Source organism: Indicator indicator, chromosome 1 (genome assembly GCF_027791375.1).
Source record: "Indicator indicator isolate 239-I01 chromosome 1, UM_Iind_1.1, whole genome shotgun sequence".
NCBI lineage: Eukaryota > Metazoa > Chordata > Aves > Piciformes > Indicatoridae > Indicator > Indicator indicator.
Genome location: NC_072010.1, coordinates 22,981,767 through 22,995,133, shown reverse-complemented (window position 1 = coordinate 22,995,133; position 13,367 = coordinate 22,981,767). Strand labels below are relative to the sequence as shown.

The window sequence follows — 13,367 nt, the reverse complement described above, 5'->3', positions numbered from 1 at the left end:
CTGATGAATAAAGGCAGCTCCTGTCTTAGAAATATTGCTTCTACCTCTTTCGTACTGCCTTTTTTTTTCTTCCAACATGCCACATCATATTGAGGTACCCTGTAGGATTTGTAACAAACATACACATACAACATCAGAAAAGTTGTTACAACCCTGAATTTAATAATACCCCCATCTTAAAGCCAGCTTCTTTAAAAGGTGTATTTAAGTATAGGTCTCTCATGCTCCCTTAATGAAGGGAGATTTTGGTAAACTCGCAAGAAGTATGTGTATTTATCATCTAAGTACCACCATATCTTCATGTTCTCATTGCAGCAGTACTGTCATAATTAGGCACTGCACTCTTTCTTAATCTCTGACTACTAAAATACCTAGATCTAGGAGTGCTCTTTTGGATTATACTCCCAAATGGATTTTAAAATACCTCTTTAAATTCCAAGGGGAACTTGCTTCAGAAACCACAATATCCTCTCAGGGACACATATTTAAAAATCCAGACCATGTAACTCCCTTCTTACAGTAATAATTCCAATTCTACAGAAAAACTTTAACATCTCATTCATGAAAAACTCCACAGGGCAGAGGTGAAAGATGATAAAATGTACATAGGAGGATTCCATCAGCAGTGCAAAAGTTAAAGATGTGAACTCTGTGTTGGGGATAAGAGACTCTTGCTTTATGATTAAATATATTTTGGAACGCAGTAGCATTTATAGCAAACTTTTATTCAATAGTTTAAAAACTGTATGGCAATTTTCATGAACAAAGAGTTACTCAATGGAAAACACCTTTTTTTCCCCTCATAAAAAGTTCTTCTGCAAACATTCGTTAAATGCATTTACCTACAGTAATCAGTTTTAAAATGCATGGGTATTTCTGATTTCCTGTACACATATATGGCATTTCCATAATTAAGAAGCTATCGTCCTGAGCAGTGTATGAAGAGACATCATTTAAACTACCTAGTTACAGGACATTTATATAATTAACAACAAGCACAGAACACTTTATAGACTTTAAACATTTAATATGCCTTTTCATCAAGGAAGGCAAAAACTGCTTAACACTCTGAGTGTCAATGTAGTTATCATGCATTTAGATCTGCAGTATAAAGACACACACAAAAAAAACGTTTTTGTGGAGTACATTTTGTTACAATAAACCAAGCTTGTATTCCATCATCATGTGTGGTTCTCCCATAACCTCACTCTGTGAAGGATCTGGGGGGAAAACAAAAAGAAAGAAAAAAAATAAATAAGAAAAAAAAAAATCAACAGCATGAGGCTTTTACCAAGCTACAAAGAGCAACTATAAAAATGACCTTTTTATTGTCTCTTTTTTTCCATAATGCTTAGTGCAAGTTACTTGACTGATCTTTGACAATGTTGTGCAATGCCAGTGCGTAACTCCTAAATTGTTATGCAAAGCAATGATCTGGTAAAACCAAGTAGTTATACAGAAGCACAATCTCCTATAGCCTGACTCTTGTTCTGCATTTAAGAAAACTCGGGGCTGATTGAAGCCTTTCCCCAGAGGTACCCCACATCCTTCCAGAGCAACTTCACTGCCCAACATAAGCTCACACTCCTTCCTCCTGTTAGCTGGGACATCCTTCTTTCTTTTCTCCACCTTATCACCTACTTTCACAGAAATTCTATGCCCTTAAATACCTCCAAGATTTTCTTCATTCTATAAAGCATGGTTGACATTAGCCACTGTACTGAAAGGTTATCAAGCAATGCATAGAGGACACAAGAGATAACCACTGACACTATGATCTTCATTTCCATATGAAAAACTTGAATTAAAAAAAAAAAAGCCCACAAAAAATATTTTGGCTGCACTTTGGTAGAAATGGGTATAGCAGGAGTGTTTTCCTTCCATAAATAAAGCATGTTAATGCCTCTGATTCCTTCAGAGATGCCAAAATTACCTAATTCAGCTCCAGCTGATAAATAGAACCTTTCCAAAAAAACTTTTAACCCACTCACTCTTAGCACTTTATAAATATGTGACAGCTTGTTGTAAGCAATGTTAAATAACCAAATTCCTATAAATTATTGTGGACATTGCTCTGTCCCCTGAGCCTCTAGGAATTCAATTTTTAATTTGTATTTTGTGTGTTTAATTCTCTTGTTCTATAGAGGCAAAGAACTTCAACAGTTCCCAAATTTTACCTTTAAATGTTTCCATTCCATATATTCAAAATGAAATATATTTACCATTAAGGATATCCTCAAAGCTGATGCATTCATCATTTCCCCTCAGAGTATCCAGTGCCATGTTTGAGCTGTAAAGAAATGGGAAACGCTGGACCTGTAGAAAGATAAGAGTTCAAGTTTCTGCAAGTCTGAAATTCAGAGGACTTATATTTGCATTTCTCAGTTAGAAGTGACTGAGAAAAGCAAAAGACAAAGTAATTTCCTCCTTCAAAAACAACAATGAAATAAGAGAACTACTCTTAGTAGCTCACAAAAAGACAGCAAAACTCACCTAACACCACCATCTTCTATTATCTCTATTTTTAAAACCAACAGCCTTTCAGCAGATTCTTAGCTTTCCCTGCAGCATGGCTACTACAGCAAATAGTGTAGTTTAAAAGTAGGTTTTTTAGTTCTCTGTTATCACATAAAACTGGGGAGGCTGACTGCAACAAACACATCTATACCCTGAGGTTAGTATTGGGCAATTGATCTATACTGTAGTCTTTGGAAGCAACATTCCAAGTTTCCTACATCTCTGACACAAGTCAGGAATCTAAGTGAAAGCGCTATATTGATTGTCACATTTAAACATTGTCTATTTGCAATTAATCTCAATAATTATTTCCCTGATCCCCAACAATTCTCAAGCTTCAAGTCTATTCCCAGTCACTGTCATCACTCTCTTCTGTACCTTTCACCCACAGCATTACAAAAGAGTTTCAAGTGGTACACACAGCATTCAGACCCTAAATATGCTGAGAATGGCATATCTCTACTTACAACTGCATTCACTAATAGTAGTGATACTTCACTCATACCATGAACACCTTTTGACAACCATAAAATTACCATGTAGCTATCTCTTTACAGATAGAACACATCAGATTTCCATATTCACTACTGGTACAGTTGTCCAAAATTCAAATACACTATTTCAGTAAATATTTCACAACAGTGAAATTAAACCACAGGAGAATTTGAATATCTAACATGAAGCCTCATCTATCTCATTTTCTGCCATGTGCTAACAAGTTAGGAAAATTATTTTTCCTCACAAGAAAGCACATCTAAAAATCCAGTGGTACTTTCATACATCCTGGCTGACTTTCTTATCTTCAGAACCCAGTATTTCTACCAAGTTTAATGCAGCTCCCTGTGGTTCAGTAGCATCTGATCCACTGGGAGTATAAAACTCAATTGGAAAAACAATTCTTAATAGCCTGACAATCATCAACAAGCCAAAAAAGATTTACTAGGGCCAATGAGCTTTCTGTGTTTCCTAAGAAACAGTCTCCCTCCAGTTACTCTTCATCCTAAGACAAAAAAGCCAAACCAAAACCAGACCCAGTTTACCAATTAGGAGTTAAAACCTTTGAACTTAACTCCCTGTAGACCTCCTCTGATCTTACAAGAAAGACTATGGAACAAATTAAGCACACAGCAAATTCTCTGCCTCAAATTTCACATTACCATGTCTCCCATATCACTACCTGCTTCAGACCTCTAAGTCTCTTTTCCCTGCAGGTGCAGAGATTCCTTCCCATGAAGGTCATACATTCTACAGAGCAGAGTATTCATTTGAGGAATTAACATTCAATTCCTCTTGCTTTTCTCTGACAGCTTAGACGAAGCTAGTCTAGAGAAAAACTACAGCAGTTATCACTTCACCAGGTAACCAATAAAACCAAAAAAACAACAACAAAACCACCCACAGCAGCAGAAAGGTTTTAGCACATTGACAGTTCTGGAAACTATTGGTTGGTTTTAACAAAAGCAGTCCAGTGAAAGAATTTTTTGGAAACACCATAAGGTATTTCCACAAAAAAAAGATGTCTTTTTGAAAGCATGTTTCAAAAGGAGAATTTTTGCAAGTGACTTAAGGTATACCAGTTGAATAAAAATGCCTACCTGTTTCACTGCTCTGAATTCCATCTGCAGCTTTAAAGGTGCATGAAGTCCTTGAATATTTCTCAGTGTAGCAAAGTTTGTTTTATCTTGATTTAACTGGAACTAATACAAACAACATAAATCCTTATTTTAGAAAAATATTACCACAGTGCAACCACAGAATATTTACGATACCCTACTTAAACAAGTTTGCTTATTAAATTCATATGCAAAAACTCAGTGATACCATCATGTGTCTCAAATGTACACAAAAGATGGTGATACAGAAATACCTGCTTTATGAAACCAAAACTGGGTTTTGTGGGATTTTATTATAAACCAATACTAGCAAACTTATTTTGTTATTTTTGACAATCAGAACATGTAACACCACCAAGTGGTGTAGTTTTGCACTACTTTACTACAATACTGTCAGCACAAATTGGAAGCTAAGTGATTTAAAGTAAGAACATAAACTTTGATGACTAACAGTTAACATCAATTATAGATTTAAAGACTCTACTTGAAAATTTTTCTGATCAAGTACAGAGAACCACATATATTCTATATGACTCAGGCAAAAAAAAAGCTGGTAAATTCACCAACTGCTCTAAACCTAGTCAAGAAAATCTATTTAGTAGAGGGTTCTTTTAATAAGAAAGTGCTGGCTCACTATACTGAAGAACACAAAAGTAACATGCCTAATGTTTAACCTAGACTTATATAATCCACTCTCAGACTTGGTTTTTTTAGTAGTGACTACACGTCTGTAATGTTGACATAATGCAATATTGTAAAATAAAACAAAAATTACAAATCTTTTATTTTAAAACCTGTACTCAATCACCATGACAAAAGCCTACTAATATGAGAGTATCATCCTGTTTATGCAGAGGGATTTTAAAAGGAAAAATAAATAAGGAAACCCAGGAAAATACAAGTCAAAGGCGTAAAATGCCTTCATAACAATCTGTCTTGAACCTTCTTCCAAGTTACCAGAAGACACTTATTCATATGCCTTACCCCAAACTTGCAATACTGGTTATGTTGTTTCCCATTTCTTTTATTTTATAAAGGTAGGGGTCCTTATATGGGTAGCATAAAGATTTTGGTTCTACCAGTGCTACCTGAATAACTTACCATTTATGGCAGTAAAAACAAGCATAACAATCTCAGGCTAAAATAAGTATTTTCCCATTCAAATGTACATGAAAATAATTACTGGCTAAATTAGCCAAACAAACTTTCAGACAAACTAATCAAACAATAAGTGAAAAAAAAAAACAAAACAATTTAAAAGCTTCACATACTTCTTAGGGGGTCACATAGTCTATTTTAATTCTTTCTCTGCACTTTTTCTCTCTAGCATGCAATCTTTTAATTATGCAGGTTTCATTTATTGTATTTATAAATAAGCTCCTGAAAGGTGCCACATTCGCGTCATCCTTTTAACTCAAGACAGCACTAGCACTGGCTAAAATTAGAACACATTAGGCATTGTATTCAGATCTTGTCATGATGATTAGCTTAATTTGGAACATTGCACCCAAATATTGCTTTTGCTTCAGGATGTTTTATTACACCAGATCTTCTGCGTTGGTAAGAGGCACCAGAGCTGAGATTCAGCCAAATCAACTCTTTAGCCAAATCTGTCAGGCATCTCCCTTTACCTTCAACCTACGGTCCACAGACCACTCTTAAGCCATCCACAAGTGATGACTAAGCCAGACAAGACTGTACGCTTACAGCAATCATATATGCAGAATTTCTAGATGAGATCAAATAATTTAAGGAAACGTATTTACAGGTTCACAGACTAAGAAGTCTGAAAATAAAGATATATGGCAGACTTACAGACAAAACAGAAGCATCAGCCTTCCAGAGATGACAGGTATGACCTCCATCTAGCTACAGAGGCTGCATACACAACTAGATCAGTAATTTCTAGGTAACGTAACCTTACTAAGCAAACCTCTACTTGGAAACCTGCTTACATACCTTACGTGGGTTTAAACGGGGAAAGTTACAAGTGGGAGATTAACCCTAGAAAAATTTGGCAACAGTGTTATTTGTAGATGAAATTGTTACTGTTAACATCTTTCTTCTGGTTAAAGGCCAGACCCTGCTCATTACTTGTTACCTTAAAAAGTGGTCCCTCTAACCACATTGTTAATGCAACCTTCAAAATTAGTTACGAGTGAAGACAGCTAAATTTAATGTTCTACTTACATTTTTTTCTGACAGCTCCAGAGGGTGGCTGGGCAACAATTCACTTTTCACACTCCTAAACCTAGAAATACAAGTAAAAAGAAAAATGAAATAAAAACATAACAACAACAAAAACAAAACAACCAACCAACTAGCCAAACCAAAAACAAACAAACAAACAAACAAACAAACAAACAACCCCAAACAAAAACAGATTGAACTTCACTTTTTAAATTGTGTTACAAAACTAATCCTGGACACAAATATCAACCTAGAGACAGACAAGTTTAGCACACTTGGAACTACCAAAAAAACAAAAATTAAAAGCTTAAGTGTGAAGCAACAAATAAGATCTCTAATTAATTTCAAGTGTCCTTTTTTTTATGCTTGACAAAACAGAATGATAGCTTTTGTTACTTCATCACCTTCAGAAATAGAGAAAAATATTAATAAGTAAAAACATTGCAGGTTTAGTTATCTCCAATCTACATGGTATCTGATGTTAGAATTCTCCAAGCTTTTAGAACCAAATACTGTACATCCCTCTCAGAGCTGTATTACCCACGTTTTAAACTCCATGAATTTATTTTACATTCATTATGCAAGATGCATATGTAGTTTCACACTCGTGTAAAATGTCAGTAAACAAAGACACTATTTTTCCTACATTAACTTTGTATTTTGTACCAATACTGAAATTAACGATTTCCCATAGTGCTATGGCATGCTCATATACATGTACTTTATACCTAGCATATCTTGCTAGGTCAGCTTCCTTCTAAAAGGGTCAAACAGGTTAAAGTACATTAATATTACCTACTTCTTGAAGTGAAAGGTTTCACAGAAAAATTCAAACTTGAAACGCAATCTACTAAATAATATATGCTTTAGGCTACAGCTTCCAAGGTACATCTGCTGAAACTTTCCTTAAAAGTCAACATCTAATACATCCTTTCTTCCTCTGTCTTAAGTAAAACACCAGCTATGGCACAATTCAACAGAAGTCAAGCGTACCCTCTGCGCAGAAGATCATGACCTTCAAGTGTTTCTGAAGCTGAAAATTCAGTAATTGGGATACTATCCTTCAACAGAGAAGAAGAGCCTCTAGAATTCTGCAACAAAACCAAACCAAACAAACAAACACACAAAAAACCCAAGCATTAGTTTAACAAAAACAGATCCCTTTGGTATAGGCCATTAGGCCAGGCAAGTGAAACAAAGCCTCCTTCAAGTACTCATATACACGTGTGTGTCCCTGCCCCGCAAAAAACCCCAAATCAAACATCTAAACACAAACCCCACACTAAATCAGAATTTTTTCAGAGTCTGATGACAGTTAAAGGTACTGATCACACGTTTTTTGGATATGCCTGAAACAGCTGAACTTACAATTACCCCTTGTTCATTCCCACTCTAGGCTACAGAGATTGAAAGGAAGACGGCAGGTCATGTTCAGCTGACATGACAGGAAGGCGTATATCTGAGCATTCCTTCATTGACTTCAAAATAGAGATACAATCAAGATGAAAGTGATTTTATCCATGGTTTACGGCTGCCATGAAGAGCACAAGGCATATTGAAGCAGTCTAGTATATCAATTAAGAGAGAAAACAAAGTAAACCCAGTAACTTGCAGCAGAAGACCACAAAAACACACCTCCAATGACTTACTAAAGTAAAGCCATCTTAACCCAGACTACTAATTTCAGGCCAGCTTGCCTGATTTTAGTGAAGTAAATTTAGGATTGTTCATACAAACTGCTCCAGCAATAGGCCAATGTATAATAAATTCTGAAAGGTGGCAGCAGTAATCTCTGACAGGCAACAGTAATGAGTTGTTCAGCACAGGAGTTTCCTCCAGCAGTACTGTCAGATCCAACTGAAAATTCATGCTTATAGTCAAGACCTTTTATACAAACGTGTTAACGGTCACTAATTTAACAGCTATTAGAAAATCCTAAAATACCTGTTACTATATGCATAGAAAGCATACCAACTAACGTACTCAGCTGTTACCAGGCCGTTCTGAGATTGCTCTAAGTGAAACTACTAAAGATACACTACCTAGATGGTGACAACAGGAAAGCAAAAATCAAACGTTAGGAGAAAACCAAAATTACTCCCAAAAAGTAATGCTCTCAAGTCACGCCAGTGCCCCGTTCCTCTTAGGTGATCACATCACAGGACTGAGGGATCACCTCCTGCCACGAGAGTTATCGCGCTGGCTGCAGCTCCGTGAGGTTGAGCATTATTAGAGCTCTCGCCTCCTCATTCACGTTAACCCCCCACTCCCCTTCCCAAGAGGGGTTTTAAACCCGGCCACGCACCCTTCCCCGTTTCCTGGCTCCAAATGTCCATGAAAATACCTAGCGGATACCGGACCGCGCAGGGAAGGACGAGGGACGCCTCTCCCCCAGTAAGGGCCCCAGCCTGGCAGTACGAGCACCCGCCGTGACCACGCCGGACCCCCATGACTCAGCACGGCCCTAGCGTCCCCCGCCCAGTGGCCGCCACCCTGCTGACCCCAAAGACTGAGTAAAGGGCGGGTGAGATAGACAGGCGCCCGCGCACCGAGCCGATCCATCTCGCTCCCCAGCGAGGCCGACCCCCGCCTTAGCGCCACCGCCACCAGCCCGCGCTCACCATCTTGGCCCCGCACACTCAGCCACTTCCGGCTCCTCCCCCTCACTTCCGCTCCGTAGCTGGCACGCTGCGTCAGACGCAATCAAGGGACGGCACCTCTGCTCGCGTGACCGGCGGGGGGCGGAGTCGCGGCTGCCCCGGGCGGGTCGTCTGCTTCTGGCCAGAAGTGGTGTGCGGGGCGACGGTTCTCCCTCTTCCCGGGCTCTTGCTCGTAGGCTGACCACCTGTACCCATATGCCGGGAGAATCTGGCTGTTCTGGTATCACAGAATGCATCAGGTTGGAAGGGAACCTTGAAGGTCATCTAATCCAACCCCCCTGAAGTAAGCAGGGACATAGTCACAGAATGGTTTGGTTTGAAAGGGACCTCCAAAAGTCATCTAGTCCAACCTGCCATTCTTGCACAAGATCAGGTTGCTGAGAGCCTTGTTGAGCCTAATCCTGGAAATCTTCAAGAATGGGGCCTCAACTACCTCCCTGAGCAGTTTGTTCCAGTGTTCTACCACCCTCATGGTAAAGAACTTGTGCCTAACACCCAATCTAAATCTACTTGTAATTTGAAACCATTGCTCCTTATCTTATCACTACACGTCTTCTGTAAACAATCTGCCTCCAGCCACCTTGTAGGCCCCCTTCAAGTGCTGGAAGACAACTATTAGGTCTCCCTGGAGCCTTCTCCAGGCTGAACAATCCCAGCTCTCTCAGCTTGTCCTTGTAGGAGAGGTAGTCCAGCCCCAGGATCATTTTCATGTCCCTCCTCTGGACCCACTCCATCAGGTCCAGGTTATTCAGAGCCCCATCAAGTTTGACCTTGAATGTCTTCCGGCATGGGGCCTCCACCACCCCTCTGGGCAACCTGTTCCAGTATTTCACTACCCTCACTGTACAGAGCTTCCTCCTAATGTCCAATCTAAATCTACCCTGCTTGAGTTTAAAACCATTGCCCCTCATCCTTTTGCTACATGCCCTTCTGAACAGTCCCTCCCCAGCTTTCTTGTATGTCCTCTTCAGATACTGAAATGCTGCTATAAGGTTCCCATGGAGCTTTCTCTTACCCAGGTTGAACAACCCCAGCTCTCTCAGCCTGTCAGCCTCAGAGGGATGTTCCAGCCCTCTGATCATCTTTGTGGCCCTCCTCTGGACTGCTCCAGGAGGTCCATGTTCTTCCTGTGTTGAGGACTCCAGAACTGGACACAGTACTCCAGGTGAGGTCTCATAAAAGCAGAGCAAAGTCTCTCTCTCTTGATCTGCTGTTCACACTTGTTTGATGCAGTCCAGGATACAGTATCACCCAGCAGGAGATGGAGTTGGCTTCCCACAGTAGGCCAGGGAAGCCATATTGTAATGCTAGGGGGTTGTACTTTTCTGCGTTGAAACCATCCTCCCGCAGTGGGCCACAGGCAGCAAAGGCAGAAAGCTTGACTGACCCCAAAATGTCACAGCACTGATGGGCCAAGGTAGTGAAATGAGGCAGCAAAGTTTCATGAGGTAAACACCACCTCAGGAGCTGGGCCAGCTGCAGAGCCTCCCTAGGCAGCACTGCATGAACAGCAGGTGTTGAGGTGCACTGTGTTACCAGAGACCTCAGGCAGCCTTCAGGGCCCTGATGTGTCAGTGATCAACAGGGACAGGTCTGTGGCAGGTTAACCTTTGGAAGTTAGTTTTGTGAAGAGTAGGTAAATGCTGGTTTAGTATGCACATAATAATAGCAATGGTAATGGTATGGTAACAGGATTAATATTAGCTTGCACTTAAAAAAATTTGAAAGACTCCCTGGCAATCATGAGAAAGTTTTCCATTTTGCTACATAGCTTCAGATGTACACCTGGCATATTTGTTTTACATATTTCTTCTGAGACCTGTAGCTCACTCAGTGTTTTTAGATCTTGCCCTGGTGCTACAGGTTCTGCGCATGACAACTGAACACCAAATCTTGCATGAAAAGCAATATTTAAATGCTAACTTTGTATATGTTTTAACGGCACACACAGCTTTTGAAACAGTTACTGAGAACACCATATGCTTTATGCTGACTTTTCTTCTTTCTCAGGCAAAATTAGTTCACCACTTCAAAAAAACCCCACATTCTCAACCAAACTTCTGGCCCTTTGTATTCAGCTCTTAGCTTAAAGCAAAGACTTCAAAAGAATGAGAATGGAGGATTGGGGTTTTCAAGTAATTTTTAGGAAAACGGGTACCACAAAGGTTTCTCTGATCTTATAATTATAATGGGTACTCGGATATTGTGATGCTGAATTCATTATTATAGAATAGATGTGAATACAAAAAACAAATCAAGTTCCTGTTTAACTGCAGCTTACAGAAAAAGCTGGGTTTGTCACTAAACGTATTTATTTATTGACTGAGTTTGTTGATCCAGGATATGACTGTAGAGATGAAACATCTAACTTTCAAAGTAATTCTTGCAGGACACAGACAGGATGCAATCACTCCATGTACATTTTTGACATCACTGCAATCCACAGTCTAGGCTGCATAACATAAAAGAACATACGTTGCAAGAAAGATCTGGTTTTCCTTTAAAGGCTTTCAAGCTAGGGAAAACTTCCAGACATAAACACAAATCACACACATATTTTCTCATCAAATTACCAAGTATTTTCAATTGCAGCAAGGTTTGATTTTTTTTTTTGCAACCAGCTTTGTTTTAATGCTCTCGCAGTGAGAATCCCAGTGATGGATGATTAGAGCAATATCTCATTTCTCTTTGCAGCCCCACTGTAAGCTAAGAGGAGGAACAGGAGCCACTGTTGGGCTGACCAAACCTTTGATCAGAAATGAGAATATGGTGAGCAGTGAATGCCTTGACTGCTCAGAAGCAGTAGGCATGGCTGCTCTCTGTTTTAGACTGCCCCCAGCACTGGGCTCACTGGAGTGCAGAGAGGAGCCTGTAGGCACTGCACCAGGTGTAGCAGCCCCAGCATGCAGGCTCCTGTGCTGAAACCTCCTGCTGGGGAGTGTGGAAGGTCTGGATACTCTGCAAGGCCAATAGTGAGAGGGTAGGAAGTGAGATGCAGTGGCTGTGGAGGAGGACAATTTTGTATGTGAATGCTCTTAGAAGAGTATGTGGACATACTCTGAAATGTGTGGTCACTCTGAAATTAGTGTGAAAATGGCTATTCTCCTCTAAAATAATTATTTCTGTAAAGTTAGGATGATTAATTTTGCATGGTCCTTTTAAAGATACTCTGCAAATTATTATTTTTTAAAGAAAGAATTATTTTTTATCTCTTTTTTTAATAGAAAGTCTGAAATGTGTGAATGTTTTAAGTATTTTCTGGATGTTTTTTACCTCAGAGTTTTTGGAATGTCAAATCTGGTCTTTTTGGTTTAGCTGGGAAACTTCATTGAGGTTTTAAGTAATCCTTAGACCATGGATTCTTTCATCTTTTTTTAATGAGGTAAGTCTTTACTTTTTTTTTTTTTAGGGGAAAAAAAGGCCATTAAAAAAAACCATACTGTTTCAAATGCTCTTTTACCAATTAAATTGGTATTAACAAACATAAAACTTCATTAAACAACATTAGACAGCCTGACTTAAAGCAAATTCCTGTTTCACTTACTTAGCTTTTTCTTGCCTGGATCCCAACATGGCATCATTTCATGAGAGGTCTGTACATTTCTTGTTCAAACCTCAGGGAGAGACTCAGCCAACAGACTCAAAACAGAAGCACAACGTGGCTGGTGGGGCAAAGGCTGCCACATACCAGCCTCCTCTGCCCATAGAAGAGGAGATCTATGCAAGCCAGCTCTCTTCTGGGAACTCCACTGCTATGTTAGAGCAGTTTCTGAGCTAATATATCCTGCCTCTCCACTAAATTAAGTGGTGCTTCTTTCCCATTCCTGGACTTTTTGTGTATAGAGAGATGGAAGATAGAAATACACATTGATTCACACCACATCAATCCTACTTCATAACAGCAGAAGGAGTATACTGTTCAAGGAAACTTGCCTTTGTATTCATGGTCTTTAATATGGATGCAGTTTTGTTGCTTTTCAAAACAGAATTCCTTAGATGTGTCAGTGGGCAATCTGCTCCGAGTACGTGAACCTCTGTCAGAAAACCTTTGTCCTGTGGGACTGGGAAACTTTTTTGCTGGTTTCTGTCAACAGCCAGTTATAACCCGTTAAAGTGAAAGTACTTTTTATTTGCTTTTAATCAAATCAAATAAACACATTTTCTTTGATCTTTAAGAAGTCCTTTCTTGTTAGCTTGCTTTATACTTTTATGTTTTGGCATTCATTGTAAATCTAATTATTTTTAAAGTTATTTTGTTTTAAATTATTAAACCTTTTCTGAATTTAAGATAAACAGGGGCATGTTTTTGCTAAAGAGTAAAAATAAATTTCACACAAAACTGCAAAACGTAGCAAAGATAATAATGTGTAGGCGTCAGAGTGTTCCA

General features: G+C 39.2%; 1 protein-coding gene across 1 annotated transcript; it reads right to left on the bottom strand.

Annotated features, from left to right (window-relative positions):
* Positions 1 to 390: 390 nt before the first annotated feature.
* On the bottom strand, positions 391 to 8,973 carry POMP (proteasome maturation protein). The gene is made up of 6 exons (XM_054382063.1): positions 8,942 to 8,973; positions 7,314 to 7,411; positions 6,321 to 6,381; positions 4,113 to 4,214; positions 2,223 to 2,316; positions 391 to 1,220 (listed from the first exon to the last, which is right to left on the bottom strand). The coding sequence occupies exons 1-6, from the start codon at positions 8,942 to 8,944 to the stop codon at positions 1,153 to 1,155; spliced, it is 426 nt and encodes a 141-aa protein (XP_054238038.1). The 5' UTR covers positions 8,945 to 8,973; the 3' UTR covers positions 391 to 1,152.
* Positions 8,974 to 13,367: the final 4,394 nt, after the last annotated feature.

Excerpts from the sequence above, each read along its gene's own strand:
- POMP (XM_054382063.1), bottom strand. Across the intron at positions 4,215-6,320 it reads TGGAGCTGTCAGAAAAAAAT|TTCCAGTTAAATCAAGATAA; the intron begins GTAAGTAGAACA and ends TGTTTGTATTAG. Across the intron at positions 1,221-2,222 it reads CTTTGAGGATATCCTTAATG|ATCCTTCACAGAGTGAGGTT; the intron begins GTAAATATATTT and ends TTTTCCCCCCAG.